Genomic DNA, 20,409 nt, shown 5'->3' on the forward strand with positions numbered 1-20,409 from the left:
TCTCAATAGTGAAACTGCTAATATAAGTGTAAAGTTCTCTGTATAATATACACACGACTGCAAATCCCCGAAGGGGTAGTCAGAGGTGACCCACATAAGGGCATAAATAGTGACTTATTTTCATTGTGTCACCCTTCATAAACACTTGGTAAATAAATAATGTAATCAACAAATTACAAATATTTTGCGACAACACATCTATGCATGCAGCAATCAAAAGGTTGGTATATTATGTAGATAGGTAGGTACATGTTAACTAATTAATACCAGATGTGAAAATATTTTCAAACTTTTGAAACCAAGTATCAATACCATGTTTACAATTGAAACATTTAAATTCAAAGTAAGCAGTGTAAAGGTTATAAACCCAACAACCAAAGGTCTAACAAGCATCTGTAGCCCATCTGGGAGGCTTCCTAATGCTAGATAACATGGCATTAAATGAATAGGAACAAACTTAAATGTTCTCATATAAGTAAGCATTCTCTTATGAGAATTTTTAGCTTTACCAAATGGAGTTAAACTATGTAAATACAGTATGTAACAACGTAAATACTATTTGAATAAAGAAACACCATTGAACAGAGCTGGTTTCTGGTTTAAAGGTATAAGCACAAAGATAAAATATAATTTGTAAATTGCAATGTTTTTGTACCGAAAGATTCATGCGTGAAATAGTTTTCTGACTTACTCAGTTCAGACTTCGAAGGTAGGTATGAATCCAATTTGCTGGAGAGCATATTTCACACTATCACAGAGATTTATCATAATATCTTCATGTAATCTTGTGATCTTCTCGGTTTTCTGAAAAAAATATTAATACCGGCCCGCGGGCGGGGCGTCGGTAGCGGTGCGAAACTATTTTTTGTACATTGACGAAAAGTACGATGTCTCATACAGAGTTTTTTATACATTAAGTGAATTAACACTTTTATTGATTGTTTTATTCCACAAACACGAATATTATCATGGATTATTAGTAAAAAATCCATTTTCAAAAATATATAAACGCGTTTGATTCAAGAAATCAAAAAGCTATGTCAGAAATTTGACAGCGCGTCACAGAGTAGAATCCAGATTCTAGACTGCACTGTCCACTGGCTAAAGTGAAAGAGAGGAAAATACAGCAGATTGGTATGTAAAAACCCATTTTTTCCTATTTATACTAAGAAATCAAATAATTGCTTCTTCACTCAACGCTGTGTGTTTCGAAAGAACACATAATAATTTATTTAGTAAGTAATTATTTAATCTTTACATAAGTAGTATATTCATGGAAAAAGTACTGATGAGAATCTTACCGCCCAATCACGTCACGACGAGACCCTCGAACTACCAAGTACCAAGTTTCAATCGCAACCAGTCTGAGGCTCGACTCTCGCCTCGACCAGTTTGTAAATTAAGTAGACCAGTTGACCGATATGTCGTTTGTTTGGCGCAAGATCTGCTAAGTCCTGCTGCGAAAGCTAAATACGTCTGGAAGGATCGTCTTACCTCAATAGGTAATCGCTGGAAGTTACGAAGACTGTTGGCCTTACATTTACTGGCCTTTGTTGTGTATTGTGTTAGTTGATGCGTTGAAGCATAACATGTGTTTGTGTAGTGTGTGGTGCATAGCAATAGAAAATAGCACTTTAACGGTATCAAATAGTCTCTAATAAGAAATAAGTCTGTTAGGTAATACATAAGTAGTTAGTCGTATTTTTAAGTACTTACTTAGTTACATCTCTTTATGAAATTTAATAAGGATTATAAAATAGATTTCCTGTTTACCACGAGTCTCGAATTCAGTTTGCAGAAAGCACGCATAGGCATAAAATATAAATACTTTTACTACTAATGGTAATTCTACATACATGCAATGTATGCAAATACACATGTGCCAACCAGCCAGTAATAATACATCACGACTGCTATGGTGTTTATAAACTTTGTGGATAGTAACTACTACCAAAATATTAAAGCACTTGTAAACATTGAACGGCTCGTTTGTTAACAACCAAAATTTGATTTGATTAATTATACTCGTATTAATCCAATTCTGTTGCTAGAGATTATTATTAGAATTATTGCACGTCGAAAAATTAGAGTGCATCCTATCAACGGTTTCATCTCGGCCTGAACTAAATATATTTGGTGTTGCGCCTTGAATTTGCTCTTTCGCTACTATTTAAGCTTGAAATTTTTCAATCATAAAACTGATTTCCGTCTCGACTTTGCCGTGAGCTGTGAAATGAGACGTCGTCGTCGTGTCGAGGCAACGCTCAGCCAACACAGTATCGACTTATACCACCCCGCGTGGGACTACATGGAATAAAACCTCATTAGCGACACTCTTTTGTGTATCTTCGTATAAAGTACTTAGCTACCTACTACCCCTTTTATTATTTTTTGCTATCCGATGTTCAATAACGTCTCCATACAATGTAATATAATGGTTTTATTTATTCTTGGAACACGACACCATAAATAGAGCAACCAACGCGTCTAGACAATATTAACAGAAATACATAGCTACTTACAATAGAATCGATGTTATCCGCTGATGTTTTCTAAGGTAACGCCTAAAAAGCCTTAGCCAGCTATAGCTAATCCGAATTAGGAAATTTATTTTTTTAACACATTGAATGCCGACTACGCAATATTGCGTAGTACGTACCATGTGGTACCTAGTGACATTAGGTACATTCGGCACTCAATGGGTTAATGAATAAGTCTTATTTTCATCTTCAGTGTTTATGGGAATACTACTTACGACTAGAGTCCAGATTTTATAACAATGATTTAAGTAACTAGTTTAGTTTATTTTAGATATTGTTAAGTGCAGGTGGGTTATTCCGAATTTCGGATAATTCCGATTTTTGCCGATTTCTTCCAAACGCAGCCATACTTTGAACCGTGGAACAACCCAAGCAAGGTAGAAGATAGTTGCCATCAAGGTGAATGGTTCCACGGTTCAAAGTATGGCTACGTTTGGAAGAAATTGGTAAAAATCGGAATTACCCGAAATTCGGAATAACCCACCTGCACTATACATCCTTTGCTTACTCGTTCATCAGTTATCATTTTATTTATACATACTTGTTTTTATAAGCATGGCCGGCGTATGTATGTATTGCTAATAATTGGTTTGTTTGCTAGCTTCTACGACTGATATTTTTTTATTTACTTCTACTGGCTCGATTGCGTAGTAACTCATGGTAAAGATACGCAGTTGGTACTTACAATAGTTACAATATACCCAATATGACCAAATATTAATATTTCATCATCAAACCCGCACGAAGTGTATTGTGTTGCTGAAGTTGTTTTGAAAGAAAATCGGGAACTTGCTGTTCTAACGAAATCAAACGTTCACATATAAGTAAGTACCTAGTTAATGTAAGTACTTTGTAGTAGTCATTCTAACTAGTGTATGGGTTTTATTAAATTGTTCCCACATCTTTCCGAGTACCTAAAGATATTTTTGTAAATTAACTAGGGATACACTTTTATCATCTAGTCTAGTAGGTAGGTACTGAAACTTATAAAAAGATGTAATTGTTCATAAAGTTTATTACAGAACATCGCATAACTAGATTGAATTAAAATAAGCGATGCTCTGCTCTACGAGTTGTACTCAATAATTTTTCAATTCACATAACTTTAATCAAATCTGAGTCATATTTTCAGTGACCATAGGTTCTAGAATCGCTAGCTAATGTGAGTCGAGAGTAGCCTGTGAAGCCATGTGTGTTTAATAACAGTGAACAGCTGACTGCGCAGGTCAAGTCGACACGGTGTTGCCAACCACACCTACTTACACAAATCTGTAAAAATAATAATAAAGAGACGGAAGATTTAAGTCTAGAGGAAAGTTTCAATTTTGCATTTAAACTAGATTTAAATTTGTAGTTTTTGAATGGCTCAGAGTAGCCGGAATCATGAAATTGCGTTATCTTTATTTCATTTCTATTTTATAATGATTGCTATTAATAGCAAAAAAAATGTCGCGACAGTTTATCTAGACAACACAAGTCACTTACCCTACGCCCACTCCGTACTTCAGTAAAATAAAGACCACACCAACTCTTTTTGTATCACCCCTATTGAAATCTATTGTTTCTCCTCCCCTATTCATAAGTTCATAACAAAAGCGCGATACCTGGTGAGGGTTGCTTCTATAAATTTGTTTGGTCTGGATTACATTTAAGTGCTTCAACAGTTCCTGACTTTGCATGAATATAAGACTAAATAGACTAATTATCCACGTAGGTACGTCTATCTTGCAAGGGGTCATAGGCAATTCTATTAATACCGGTGTAGTTCACTTATGATTTATTAGCTAAGCTCCTGGGGTCAAGAGAAACGGTCATTCATATTGTTGTCTAATAGTACCTACATCATTACAAATATTACAATGTTTATTGCAACGAGGTACATTATTATTGTTTCGGTATGGATGATAAAATAATGATGTAGATTGGTAAACGAATATATTTTGCGTATTCTATCCAGTTATTATAATTACATACTTAATGCGTACGCACAAAATATGTATAAGACGTACTGTTTTTAAGTAACTTCGCCTTTACTTCTTGTATCTACCAGCACTTATTTTTTTGCTCCATTTATTTGTTCCTTCCTCGTGTTTTTTCTGTTATCTTAAGCGAGTTAGTTTTTGTGGTTCATTATTATTAACTTGGGTGTTTAATTAATGGTGGGTTTCGTAACAGAAGCTAGCAGATTACGAACTAATTGCTCGACAACACGAATGCCTATTGGTGAAGAGACCTTGATTGACAACTTATTATTATTATTTACGTTGATTGTCCTAGAGACACTTTGAAGCTAATGCAGTTCAATCAAACAAACCGATTGTTAGTTACGAGCGACAACATTCATTGCAAAGGCATCAGTAACTATCCTGGCACCATATCACCTTAATCAACCAATAGTTTTACATGTTAGCCACACTATTTTCTGGCTTTCGTAATTCATATTTCGTTGTTTGTTCGGGATTTCAGCTTGCACACATATTAACAGCTTCTGAAAGATGACCAAATTTTTGGTATGGTCTCTCAAAAAGACCTTAGCGCTAACCGTGACATATGGGATTTTTTTACGGATATGATCATGAGGCGGTATGAGGGAAACCATTTCTAACAGCAGTAGAGACAATGTTGGCTGAATATTTCACTCAAACCCCATGATTAAGTCGTAGAAAATGTAGTTACGAAGCTCCCTTATAAGCCGGTAAATGTAACTGCCATACAGACACGGAAGTCATTGCTGTTCCATCGACTCTACAACTGCGTACCTTCGGTTCTAACATGGTCTAAGCTCCAAGTATTGACATTGTGATCTGCACCCTGTCAACTTAGGATTTAGATTCGTAATCGAATGCTCTCAATAACCACGACCAGTTTCGCTACGGTCACATTATGTAAATGGCAAACACAGCTGTGAGCATTTAGTTTTCCGCTTCTCTGCATAGGACTGTAGGCTTTACTGTGGTGGCAGGCGGGTTAGTTTCCCTTGCGGGTTAGTAAATGCGCATGAACTCTTATCGCAACTTTGCGCAACTACGCAAGAGTCGCCTATTGTAGGTTTATCAGCTGTTTGTTTGTATGATGCAAGTTGCGCGTGCGTGTTTTGTTTTCCTTTTCATCTTGCTACGAAGTACCCTCGCCGATTAGTCTGCTGGTAATTTATCTTTGCTGTTTATTACTCGTTTGATCTAGGATTAAACCCAATGCACGGCACAAGCAGGGTAATTGGGTTTATAATGTATAAATAGATAAACACGTACTTTATGTACTACTGACATAGTATTTTTTACTGTTGTTGTTTAATAAAACTGGTAACTACGCCTTACGAATGTTCAGGAGGAAGGACTGCCTTTCAAAATGACCTACTTGGTACTTGGCGTGTTATCGCCACAGTGCCTACGCGATACTGCAAATATTGTACTTACATAAATAATAATATTTTATTTAGGTACAAACTTAAATTTAAGTAGCACTAAGAATACATTAGTATCTTCCTCTATCTTCCTTTTAGTTGTTGGAGGAGTGAGTGGCCATAATCCATCCAGCTCTCTTTTACATCCACACATTTGGAAGATGGATTGGCTGTTAGCATGTCATAGCACTATTTATTTTCGATGACAATAGCAATGGTGTTATAGTTTCGGTGACAAAAGTGACAAATCTATTAGTCACCGAAACTAGTAAAATAAGAGTCCCGAAGGAACCTGGACGTATATATATCAGAAGCAGGTGATACGTCACAAGAGAAGGCTCATTTCGTGCAACCCGAACCCAATATTACCTACAATGTAAAGTCGATTGTTACTAGAAGTGGCAGCCAGCATACCTGTATGCAGGCAGATGGCCCTTGGACGTATGTCTTGTCTATATTTGCAACTAGACTATAATTAGACCGTGGCGTGGCCGGCAGTTCTGTTCCGTGCATCTGCTAATGCATCTTTTGACCTTGCATCGTCATAATATATTGCACTTTAATAAGTAAATACGTATGAAAAATGAAAATGAAAAAATGTTTATTTAGCCAAAATATTTACACAGGTTATCTTAATAAATGTTATGGATATAAAACAGTTATAAATTATTTGGACCAGATTAATAAAACTATGGTAGCTGGGGTTCTCAGTTCTCACACTAGGCTAAGCCTGTGCCGTGAGTAACCAGTAGGCAGACTGTAACATTTGAGAACAGGTGGCTTGTTGTCAACATTTTGAGTAAGTTAGGGTGAAAGTAGTATATTTGGTTAGCATTTAAGATACAAATCATATGGTAGAAAATTAATAGTAAGTAAAAACCAAACAAAATAACTAAATATGCTTACTTGCCGAAATGCTCTACTCTATATTATTATATTACTTAGTCGCACAATACACAGAGCGATCTCCTTTCGAGATGTCACGTTATCTTATCATCCCTTGGTAATTTGCGTATAAATTAAATAGCTATTCATGTACTTAACCTTTTTATTACTTACCTAAGAAGTATGTATAGTTAAGTAAGTATGTCTATTCCTTGTCTGTTCTCAAGACAAAGACGTATTTTACGTACGTCCCTTACTGCAAAGACTACAAAAATACACATTTATACTGACTACACATACACATACTCATACAGATTACAATTTTATTAAAATTTATATTAGGACGGATATAAAATGCGCAGTTTCATATACAGGGTATTACAAAAAGGGTATACTAAGCCAAAATCTACATGGCTTAGTATACCCTTTTTGCAACACCCTGTATAGGTAACCATTTTATACCAAATACCAACTTAATAGATATCTAGGTACCTACGAACGGTATTGTTAGTAAACAGCATACTTTCATGTTATTTTTCTCTTTGTGTGATAAATGATACGGCTCCCAAACGAATGGCCGATAAGTTAACACATTTGACCCAGTTTCTAATCTGATCTGAGTACATAGATATTACCTTTACTTACTTATACATATTTATTATTTACCTATGTATATGTACGTATTTATACATGTCCTATTAGGTATAAAGTTTGTCTGTAATGTTCTATGGTCAAAGGTTGTCTGTAAGGAATCGCTTTAAGCGATAAGACCGCCATTTGTACATAAGTGTTAGATTTAGTGTTTTGTAATGTTGACCATGTTTTTGTGTACAAATAAAGAATATCTATCTATATTTAGAGGTACCTACTTACATATTTATATGCATCGGGTAGATAAGTTTTATGGTTAGTATTTACTTAGGTACCTAACCAACCACTTACTTTATCAAGTTATCATTATCACGTTGCTGTAATTCTTGCCACTCCACAATTAAGTATATTTAAGTATACCTAGACTGTCGGAAAATATTCTGTGAGTTTCACTGTTTCATTAATCATGCATAAGCTTTTCCGTCTGAATAACTATAAGTACTTACATAGATAACCTAGGCTATAAGTATTATACCTAGATAGGTAACATTACCTACACAATAAATACTAACTACTTCAAAGACTGCTACTCAGTAACATCGTGAATTCGTGACTATGATGAGTTGACGGATCTTGTTGTTAAATTTAAGTAAGGAAGTACTTCAATATTGCAGGCGTTTAGGAGTAATTAGTTAACTTTCTCACTGGAACCTTTTCATTGCTGGTGAGTGTATTTGAAATTCCTACGGCAAAACCAAATAAATAGGTTGAAGCCACGTCGAAATAGTCTAAAATAACGTTATTGAGCAAACGAAAACAACACATCACACTGGCATTCACATTCACACCGCTCGCCGCGACGCAATTTAATGAAAACACCAAAGGTGAACGACCTAGGAAAGGACTAAGTACCTAACTCCAACTCACATCGGAAAGTTCTGAGGTATCTATGGTATTTAGGTTTTATTATAGGTGATGTCTGTCAACCTGGATTTCATTACATTTACTGTTATGGTACTTATACCTAGTATCACTTTATCAGTCAAATCTCCGGACTCGACTTGGTAGATATTAATGAATAATGATTTGTATGATTGATAAAACTAATAAGTAACTAGGTAGGTACTTAATTGAATTATCGTTTCTCCTATGAGGTGATGAAATTTACGTTTTATATAGACTACCTACGACGTTATAGTGGATAGGATATAATATAAGTTGTATCAAGTTATAGTTAAGTACTTAAGTAAGTATACCAAGTAATACCAACTTACCTAATCCTAATTTTCGCATTAACTTATAGTTTGATCCAATAATCTGCACAACCTAACCCACGCTCCCTTGGCCTTGAGACAGTCATTAAAGGTTGTCTTTGTCACACTCACTCGAGTCACGGCCAATACGACAAAAAAGGGTCAAAACTTTAGAGATTTTATTTATATATTTGTGTTACTGACTGCTGCCTACGAGAGAGCCGTATTCTAGAACTTAGGTCTAGATTGAAAGGGATCTGAAGGGTTTATTAAGTAAGAGCCTCGATTACTCGTTTATACAAGCATAGGTACATAACTACAGACGAATTGAAAATCTTTTTGAAGTTGGATAAATATTAAATCATAGTTTTACCTACTTAGGTATAGGTAAAAACTTTCACATAGGTACATAATAATTAAAGCTTGATGAAATGAAATTCAAATAATGCGATCCTCCACTCGATTCCCCAGTAAATAGCCTTACGGTCCATAATTGCATTACAATTAAATTTCCAATAAGCGGCACATTTGACACGCTATCCGTTCCACTGACTTGCGAGTTGCGATACAGTTCAGTGAATTTTGTATTTCAATAACAGTTGGGGTTTTTATCATCTCTTATACTTACATATAAGTACCGTCTTACAGGATGTTGAAAGGGCGCATAAGTATATCAACTTACTAGAATCCAATTTCCGAAACTCCGAGAGCAACCCCTTGAGTCACTTGCTTTCGGTCTGCTATATCATATTTGCACTCCGTATTACCATGAGTTATAGATGGATCACTGCGCCATCCATTCACCTACACACTGAAAAAAATTAACAGCTATAAATAAACAAGCCGCTGCTATTTACAACCGAGTAACTTGCTTCGGAGGGAGCCTGCAAAGTTTGTTGCTAAAATTATACAAGTCAACTTTGTTAACGTATGTTGGTAATGTTAACCCAGTAAGTTGCTCAAAAATACGTATACAAGATTGGTTTCTTCTAATCTATTCTCTTAGTAAACTTAACAAACCTATTTTCTATAGTAAATCGAGTTACTTTGTTAAAAATACTCAAGCTTCTTAGTATTACAAATCAATTCAATCTGTAACTGCAACAACTAACTTGGTTGAAGAAATGAACACAACTGTCGCCACAACCAACGGGCTTTGTTGTGTTTAGCAAAGTAATTTAGTAGGCTCAAATATGTCGCTTCGTAAAACTAGACAAGAAGCTTGATAATGATAATCAATTTATTGGGTAGGGACAGCTAATCTACTTGGTTATTTCTACTCAATTCATATTGGTATACGTAGCCAAGTTACTGGGTACTTCCAATCTAATACACTATGTTCTTTCTAGTCAATTAAGATTGGTATATTTAGCCAAGTTACTTTGTATTCTTAGGCGGGTTTACTGGGTAACCATAGCTAAAATACTTTGTTGCAAGTACCATTTTAAACGACACATATCTATTATGCTATATATTTTCAGTATAAGCTGAACTATGACTTTACGTAAAGCCATTATACAAGGTCAGCTCATACTGAAAATATGTAGTTAGATATGTGGTCGTTTAAAATGGTACTTGCAACAAAGTATTTTAGCTATGGTTTCCCAGTAAACCCGCCTAAGAAAAAAAATGAAAGAAAATTATGTACATACGAAATTAGCTTTATTCAGTACACCATACAGTCATTTCAGGTAACAAACTACTCTGTTATAAGAATTAATCTTAAAACTAGTACACAATATCAAGAAACTGTGTTTGTTAATACATTGTTTACATAAAAAAACAAATGACAGTTATTGTAATGTTAGCAAGTTACTTTACATAAATTTATACTTTTAGTTGATTAGCCAGAACATAAGATAATAAATATAGAATAAGCTAAGATAATAGGTATGTAATGACCTAACTTTTATACAACCCAATAATACCGTCATATAAACTTTTAAATAGATCTAAATCAAACATAATTCACATTCATCATCGGGAAAATGATCATAAATGCTACACTCTAAACAGTTTTTACACCAAAAAAAAATTAAAGTGCAATAAATTCTTTACATATTGTTCGTTTTCTATTATAAAATGTTCTGGTTGAGCTTCATTACAAACCGTCAAAAAATCACACCCAAAACACTTACTAGACAAAATAAAATGTGTCTTAACCCAAGGCCATTTTAAGTATTTCAGTAATTGGAAATGATTTTTAGTTAAAAAATTGTCAATATCTATGATCATCGATATCTTTGATGCGTAGGTCATATCAGGAATATATCGTACCTAATGTAATTTACACATTAAAGTAATATTAGACAATATTTTGCTTGATGAGAAGTAACTTAAGAATACAATTTAAACATCCATGCATCAATGTATTCACCGACAATAATTATAAAAGGTGACAGTGAGCCCATATTATAGAAATTTTGTTAGCTTACTTGTTACCATAGTACAGATATCGGAGTAACTTCTGACATGAAGAATAATACTGGCCGTGGTCTCTGCTTTTGAAGGACGTCAAATCTTTTTTGCTGCGTTCTTCAGCCTTAAGGGTGGTGGACGGTGGTATGAACAGCAAACATGCTATGTTTGATGTCTCCTCTGAACCTGAAATATAGATTATTAGCTATTATTTAGTTTATACCCCTTGTATATTGGTTATCACATAGGTATCATTTAAACTATAGATACTGCCTATGATGCTTAACAAAATTCCGTAAAAAACATAGGTAAGAATGAGAAAACATAGGTATTAGAATTTTTATACGAGTCGGGTAGGGTAGGGGTAGAATAGATAGACGTATTCAAAAGTACTTAAACTAAAGCAGACAAAAAATAAAAATAAACTGAACTCACCAGGACATATCCTTTCGGTTTTTAAGAGCAGCATATTCATTGAAGTATTGAGCTGTGGATAACTCTTTTGAAGCAATTATCCTTGTCTCTGTGGTCTCTTCACACCTTTGTTCTACAGCTGTCCAAGGCCTAAGCGTAATTGTGAAGCCTTAACAGTTTGTCTTCTTCATCTTTCTTATTAGTCCGTCTGGTAAACGAAAGCTTGGAGATAGAGGTGAAGACCTCCGCCTCGGGAGGAGCTTCAACAGACACGTCCGTCACGCGACTATGATTTGGGAGAAATGGCCGAAATCTCAGGCTATGTAGCCGATTCCTTGTTTATTTTTTATCAAGTTACTCGGATATAAATAGTATTCGCCCACTCAATTGTTAATTAATGAGCTGTGCTTATTTACCAATATATAGGTGGCACGGTTACATGCATCATAGTGAGTTATTTAATTTTAACTACGTTGATGTCTAAAATTAAATAAATTACTTCTTATCATTAAATAATAATGTAAGCTTGTCTATTTTTAACCAAACTCGTAACTGAAAATTTTAGCCAACTATGATTATATCCAAAATTAAATAACTTACTTATTATGAAACAATAATGTAAGCTTGTCTATTTTTAACCAAGCTCGGTGTAAACTATAGCCAACTATGATTATGACTAAAATTAAATAACTTACTTACTATGTAATAAATATGTAACTTGTTTAGTTTCAACCGAATATGGTTTTGGTAATTTTTAGTCGAGTTGGTAATTTAGAAATAGACGAGTACTTTGTTAATAATAGCCAAGAATATTTAGCAATACTTGCTTGTACAATATTAGCTAAGCTTAATTGCATAATTTAAATATGTCTTGATTGAATGCAGCTGAATAATTTTTTACCAAGCTAAATTGGTACTTTGCTAAAAATTATTTTTTTCAGTGCATCATATTTCAGTACGATCAGCAACAAACCGCACCAGCAGGTTCCTTACATCATACAGTAGGTAACTTATTTTGCTGATAGTACTCGGGGACGGGGATATCAAACAGTTTCCCAACCAGTGCTTGTAATGCAACAGATCACAATATTCACAATACCGCATTGTGTCGGCGCTGTGGGCTCGTCGAACAAAGAACAATAGACACGATGACCTGGGAAGGGGACTTGGGAAACTGTCCCAGGATACCTACATACATATACATAAGTATTACATGCAACTACATTATTTTATGTTTTTGCAAGGTGTTGGGTGTTGGTTGTTGCATTTGCTACAACTAGCGCCGAAATTTATAAAACCATACATAACTTGTAAAAGCACAAAGTCAGATCGAACCTAGCACCATAATTATTATGGATCAAGCGGAAAACATTTAATTTTCTTATCTTACTTACCTACTTTACTTACATAACTTACTTAAATGTAACTTTTGGTAAAAGCTTTTAAAAAACAGTTACATGTTACATGTCATTGTAACTTAACCGGATGGTATTAACTAATAATTTTTTTATTCGTGCGCCCAAATCTGACATCGGAAATAGGTTTTCCAGAACGAGTTGTGTGGACCCTTTTCGGCTTAGTATACCAATTTTGCAACACCCTGTATATTTAAGTTAATGATAAAATCTGATTGGCAATGAGCAATTAGTTCCGACAGAACTGACCTCGGATCGGATACAAATAGGTCACCGCTGAAACCAAACAAACGCCGCTATGAATGTTCCTCATTCATTAATTTAATTTAAATATTTTAATATGAAGGTCCTCCTGTGTTCTATTGTTGGGGCGATTGCGGTCAAAAACGACAATAGCCCATTTCTTCATTTCCATATTCTTTCTAATTAAGATTTTCATAATCGATTGGGGAATAAATGGACAGCAACCAAATAAGTTCCCACGGTCAAAGGATATTGCAATAAGTACTTATACATGATTTTATAAACTTTGCATGTAGGAACAGCTATAGGTACCTCTATTTAGACTACTAACGAGTACTAACGACCGAATGGCGTAGCGGTTAGTGACCTGACTACTGAGCCGAAGGTCCCGGGTTCCATTCCCGGCTGGGGCAGATATTTGTTTAAACACAGATATTTGTTCTCGGGTCTTGGATGTGCCCGTAAAATGGCAATAGGCCCGCCCCCTATTACATTGGGACTAACATAACACTCTGGCGAAAAGTGGGTGCAGCAATGCACCTCTGCCTACCCCGCAAGGGAGTACATTAGTACAAGGCGTGAGTGTGTGTGTGCTACCATAGTGATTTTATGCAACTTTCTAATCTTCCATAAACTAAAGTAATTATGTATAAGTACGGTGGCCTGCACCTAAAAGTATACAGGCGGAGTTTTTAAAATAGCGATCCCTGATGATGAAGGGACCAGCTACATCTGTTATAAATCCGGGGACGTGTTGTGTGTGATGCGTGTAGCAGTGGTGTTTATGTGGATGTGCTTGAGCAGCATGTGAGCTTGAGATCGCTATTTTAAAAACTCCGCCTGTATACTTTTAGGCGCAGGCCACCGTACATAAGTATATGTTATTATACTTAAGTACTTCTAGACATGTAGGTATGTGGTAAAGTACCCCATGTACTGTTAATACATGCCTTCACCAAGCAAACATCACAAATCACAACACGGACAGATAACCTAATTTCCTAGTCTTATGCAACGACTAACTAACCAACTGTACCAGGTCTCTGCTTCTCCAGACACTGTTCAAGCTAATTCCAGACGTATTCCCCAGAAATACCACCTGATTTCCTCTATACATCTGCAAAGGTGTTAGGTAAAGCATGATCAATTGAATGCAACAAATTTCTACTAACACATTGCCAACATGATTCCTTGTAAACACGTTGCGTGTGTTAGGCCTCCCACTGAGACGGTTGCTTCAAAAGGATTCATCCAAATCGAGTCATCATCATCACTAGGTATGATCAGAAGGGCTAGTACGGGGCGCATTTAAGACGTGACATGAGTTTTGCATCGCGCTCACTCATATCGCGCAGCCTCAAGAGCGAGCACGACGGAGAACTTTTGTCGCGTCTTAATAGCGTCCCGTGCTACATGGCCAGCATCATACAGACTTTCATAAAAATGCATTACTTACAATTTTTTATAATAAATACCTACCTTTATAATTTCTAGTGATAATTCATAAAACTATCATAATCGTAGGGTCAATTTTGAACTACCTTGACGATGCGCCAATATGTTCGCCACCTAAGGGAACTTACCTTAGGTGGCGTGAGTGGCGTCCATATTATTGTGGTACCTCGTCTAGGTACCTTGAAATTAACTAAAATCAACCATTTTACTACATCGTTACAAGTTAAAACATTTTTTTTTGTATAATAAGTAACTACTTGTATATTAACATTTCTTACTCATACAATGTATTAACAGATTAGATCTTTCAATTTTTACAACTTCAAAATGTTTATTCCACGTAGCCATTGTCCTTACGTTTTTGCCGGCAGATAAAAAGGCTTTATAATGATTATTCCCATCACGTCTAGGATAGATAAGATCCTATAATTCTGGTTTAACCAGACAACCCGGCTGATGTGATGAACTGATGAGTCATTTTAAAGGCTGTGCTTTAATAATACATCTACCTACCTATATTGTTTTTTTCGCCCTATTTTGTTTAGGGGAACTTACATTGTAGATAGTTGATTGGCTGAAAATGTTGGAGTGTTTCCATTTAAACGGCAGTAAAATATTGATCAACTTAAAAATAACCCTGTAACCACTAAACTCTAACCCGTAGTTAATGGATATGTAGAGATTAGTAGTTTCTGCATTAAATAAGTAGGTAGGTAGGTATACTTATGTTATGGTTTCTAGTCTTTGTCTAGTCGTCTCAAAGAATAGTCTAAGTGTAACTGTAAAACTCCATACCATTTAGGGCTATCGGCGTTTTGCACAAACACAGAGAAACATCTAAGTACTTAAATATTGTTGTTATTTTGTTATTTAAATTTAATAAAATGGCAGAGCCATAAAATACGAAGTATCTTTATAAAGCAGCCAACATTTTGTTGGTGGTGGGAGGCGCACGCTCACCCATTGACCTCGGAAGTAGGTCATCTGAAATATCTGTATCTGTACCTAGTCCCAACGTAACAAACTAAATAAATCTTTTCGCTGCCCACTATTAGCCAATATTTCACCTCACTGACATAAATCTAGTTTAACGGAGGTATTATTTTTATAGTGTAGAGCTGTAGAGTAGTGTCCACGTTAACCCATTGTCTATTTGCAGCACTGTGTATTTCGGAAAAACGGGTGGGATAAATCAATTACTTTTGAATATTAAAAAATGCATTGTAGTGAGTAAGTAGGTAAGTACTTACCTAGTTACCACTAACGAATTATTATGTGTGTAGGTAAGTAGTTCCTTAAGTAAGTACTTAAGTACATAAATGCTGGCAAGCAAGACTGATACTGACAGGCATCGCAGTTACTTCGTGTCTGATTAACATTCGTATAGTGCCACAAACTTATCTGTTCCGGTGACAGCGAACTAAATTGATCCATATCTCATTACTTACTAATGAATTGTATATTTTAAAACATTAGATGGGTTCATGAACACCGCAAGAGCGAAATAATAATACGAGCAAACTTAAAATCTTATAGAATTTAGAAATATTAGAGATTTATTTGAGCTGTCACCGGAACAGATAAGTTTGTGGCACTATACGATAAGCAACATGTCAATAAATTGTTTTAAACTTATTTATAAATTCTAAACACGCGAATGTACGGTAGGAACGGAACCTAAGTATCTAAAGTACGACTTCATGCTGGCTGGAAATGACAGATCGCCGCGTGAGCCAATAAAAAAATACATAAGTACTTACGTTTTTTTTATGCAGATAGGTAGCTTTAGCATTATTAGCACAGGCTACATGAAGCGCGATTTACTCGTATTTAACCGATTCGATGTCAGTCAGTCCGTTATATAGTTATATCGAGATCTACGCTATACAATATCTATAGGTACGTACAATAAACGCCTGCGCAGCTAATCTCATAGAGCTCCATCCTTCGTCGAAAGTTTCATAATCGGACCAGATAACGTCAATATTAACTTGATACCAATAGAACATAGTCGTCATTATTCTTGGGCAATGCTTACCGAGGCCCGAAGAGTTACAGTTGCTTATTCCGAGCGTGACGTACCTCAACCCTCGAGTGGTCAATGACTCCGGTAAGCCACGGCCTTGTCTGTAGCTGCAACAGCATACAATAAATAAATATGCAAAGTGTATGCTTCACTGAGATTCAAACAAGATGATATATGTGGGTATAAGTACTTAGTCGTGTTTGTTAAGGCTTTGGTACAAGTTTATTTAAGCGGTAGCGGTCGTTTGCGCTTATTTTCACATTAACATTATGAAACGTGTTACTTTTTTCATACTGATTCGAGGCAGCTCTGGCTCGAGCTATCCCATCCTGGATTTACTTACGCTGTTGTATTAAGTTATTTAACAAGCACTACCAATGAAACCTCTTATCCCTAAGCAGTCTCTTCCTCCATTCAGATAGATCTGTCGAACATTTTCACTTCAGTGAGTGCCATGACTACCCTTTTCAGGTACTACAGTGAACACAGTATCCATATGAGTGCCATAATGACTACCCTTTCCAGTGAGCATAATACATATACATGTATATTGTGTGTTAATAGTGTGTGTTTGTTGTTGTTTCAGAGGGTGGCGGGTTGGAGTGCGCGGGCGCGGCGGCGCGGCAGCTGACCGGCACATGTGGGCGGCTGGCGGGTGCTGCTCGCGGCAGACAGGTCTGTGTAACCCCTGCTTAGGTTCAATAAAGCATAGAATTAAGTGGGTAACCAACTAACTAACCACCCCTGTATGGTGGATCAAACAGATTGCTAATCGAACAATACCTACAACGACATTCCAAGGTTTATTTAGGATTATTTTTAGGTTACACCCCACCTGCAACCAAAGAACCAAATCTTTTCTGGTGAAAAATTTCATTTACGGAACAGTATACATATAGCAAACGTTTACTTTTAGGTCTAAAAAGAATGAAGATTAGGGGCTTTAACCTTTTAATCGCTAAGTATCTACTTACGACGATGTTGAATAAAAAGTAAAGTCTTCCCTCCCACCACACCAAGCACTTGACAAGCAGTAAAAAATATGATAGACTGCTTCTGCGTGTGGGAGTAACTTTCAAGAACCCGTGCTAATGCTGAAGATAAGTTTATTCAATTTAGATTATTAATTAAATTCTTACCTAAACTGTATCTTTTCAGTCCTTAAAATAATAACAGCAAGTTACTGCTGTTTATCTGTGTTTGACGTGGTTTTTCTCTGTGTAAGGATTCAAATTCAAACTTTCTTTCTCTGGCAATCAGCATTTACTATGTGTTGATAAACAATTATTGACTTTGGCCAAAGTTACAAAATTATCTTCCCATTTAAACTATATTACCCACTGTCTTTCTATAGCCCGAATTCAACCTTCAGTCTCCTGTAAAATATAGAGAGAATATACTTACCTACACCCTAAAGATCTACACCCTAAAGATCTTGGCAGAAAACTCTAAACAAACCACTACTGCCAGTGCCACCACCTCAACAACGATTGACTTATCCCTGTCCTGACTACCCCAGCACCCCTCCCTGCGATTGGCCAGTCCAAAAACCGTAGCGAGCTGATTGGGCGAGGCGTTGTGTTCAGGTAGTCGACACTCATGCGAGACACTCACGCGACAGGGGGCCCCGCCGCGGCGGCGCGCACTCCCGTCAAGACGTTCCAGGCGTACCTCCCGCCGTCGCACCGCACCTACAGCTGCATCCACTGCCGCGCGCACCTGGCCAGCCATGACGAGCTCATATCTAAGGTTTGTGTTGTTAAATGTTTTAGTGCTTGGTAGGATTCGTAAGGCCTTTGCCCTGAGACAAGTAGAGACAATAATCATAATTTCATGAAGAAATAGTCGTTGGAGGGTTCTTAATAAGTACCTATGTTATGTTCTTAACACGTTCTTAATACCACTGCAACGGTGAATGTAAACATTCGTGAGGATGCCACCACATCTAGATCGCTATACTAACAGATACCTACATAATACGGATATACCTACCATACAGGAGTTATATAGAGCTATAAAAGAGTCGTAACGGAGAGCTGGCAGACACGAGTCTACATGAAGAAGCCTATGTATGTTCAATAGTAGAGCTAATCGAAATAATGCACTTTTGAAATCGAAGATTTGTGCCTACCACCGTACCTGTTGTACAGCTCCTATCCTGAATTGAGTAAAACTGCAATTTCTAAAACTCGAATAAAACATGCATTATAAAAATGGCTTTCTTTTATTTTCAGTCGTTTCAAGGGAGCCAGGGGCGTGCATACCTCTTCAATTCAGTGTGAGTATATTATCATAACAATATCCTGCACCCGACACTTGGGAAAGTAGAGCACAACAAAAAGTGTCGCCACCGTCTTCGCAGACAATATATCATTTGCCCGTAAAGTGCTACATTATATAAACAAGGAAACATTTTTATCACATAGACCCGTAAGGAAAATTCGTAGGAATAGGAGTTTCTGGAAATACTTTTAACATTCATTAACATGTACTTAATGTAATCTATCCTTCGGAAAATCCAAACCTTGTTGAGGTTATCAAAGGACATACCTAGGTACCTAGCCTATAACAAAAGGTGAAGAAGAACCAAAAACAAAAAAAAACGGCATTTTCAGTTTGCTGTTTTACCCGCAATAATCGTGCGGCGCATTTTAAAGTAAAATGATGCACGCAGTACAGAATCCTTGATGGTGTCTGAAGTTGCTGGAATACCTAGCAGGCACTCAGACAATAAAACTTTCAAGTGCCTTATCGTGTAAATGCTAAATTCAAATGAATGCCTACTTGAGTGAATTTATTGCAATAAAATTTCTTGTTGCCTCTGAAATCATACGCGGAAGCACCTACTTACGATACCTAGTTTAAATATTGAGCACATCTATTTCTTTGTCCTTTGAAATACGCTTTGATCTGAACATACCTAACTATATGGAGGTTTTTTATACAGATGTTTCCCGGCTTGCGATTCCGGCTTGCGGCTTGCGAGATCATTAATTTAGATATTGAAAGGCACACGTGATCATACCTCAATAATAGTTTCCCGATATACTTAATTATGATATCATCTTAATTCGTAATATCTTCCCGTACCTTGAAATACAATGGGCAGATCTATTTTGATCACAAAAGCATTGTCATTTAGGTATTCATTGTTATGTAATCTACTAATAGCTGTTGTATACGTTATCAGTATTATCTAAGCCCTGTGAGGTGGCCTGCCAAACAATGGCGTCACTGAGGCTGGCACAGAAATGTTGATTAGGGGGTGCGATGAGCCATCCCGTTAGTGACACGGGCATTCTTCCTTTATTACATTAGCTGTTTAATCTATGTGTAATATAATGATTATAAATTTTGTCATTATGAACACCTTCTTGGGATGTAGGGTTCAAATTAGAAAGGGTTCATCATTGCTGGAGAGCCGGACGTTACTAAGGGACGGCACTTTTCATACGCCATTAAATACTAGAATAGGGAACATATTAATAGCCTCTACCGGTATCTACGAGTACCTGTCATGAAACAAAGGACAAATGATCAAAAATCTTTTCTTCTTCCTAGCCTTTTCCTTATTTAGTGAGGGTCGGCTTTGTGCGTCATGTCACGCCATTTTACCCTATCCTCTGTCATATCCTCATTCACTCCACACTCTCTCATATTTTCTTCACACAACACAATCAAGCCACGTCTTTCTTGGTCTTCCCCTCTTACGCCTTCCTTCAGGTCTCATTTCCAACACTTTCTTTGTCACATAGTTATCTTCTCT

The 20,409-nt window shown here is 36.3% G+C and overlaps 1 protein-coding gene across 3 annotated transcripts in view; it reads left to right on the forward strand.

Moving 5' to 3' along the window:
• Window positions 1–20,409, forward strand: part of LOC105381330 (protein yippee-like) — a 61,005-nt gene that overhangs the window by 38,721 nt on the left and 1,875 nt on the right. For 2 of the 3 annotated variants that reach the window (XM_038114689.2, XM_011551031.3), the window contains exons 2-4: window positions 17,230–17,318; window positions 18,265–18,392; window positions 18,878–18,921. In XM_038114689.2, coding sequence (XP_037970617.1) covers window positions 17,282–17,318; window positions 18,265–18,392; window positions 18,878–18,921 — 209 coding nt within the window. In that variant the 5' untranslated portion in view covers window positions 17,230–17,281. Of the gene's footprint in view, window positions 1–17,229; window positions 17,319–18,229; window positions 18,393–18,877; window positions 18,922–20,409 lie in introns of all 3 variants that reach the window. The other variant, XM_011551032.3, reaches the window with a different exon arrangement.

Source organism: Plutella xylostella, chromosome 8, assembly GCF_932276165.1.
Source record: "Plutella xylostella chromosome 8, ilPluXylo3.1, whole genome shotgun sequence".
NCBI classification, from domain to species: Eukaryota; Metazoa; Arthropoda; class Insecta; order Lepidoptera; family Plutellidae; genus Plutella; species Plutella xylostella.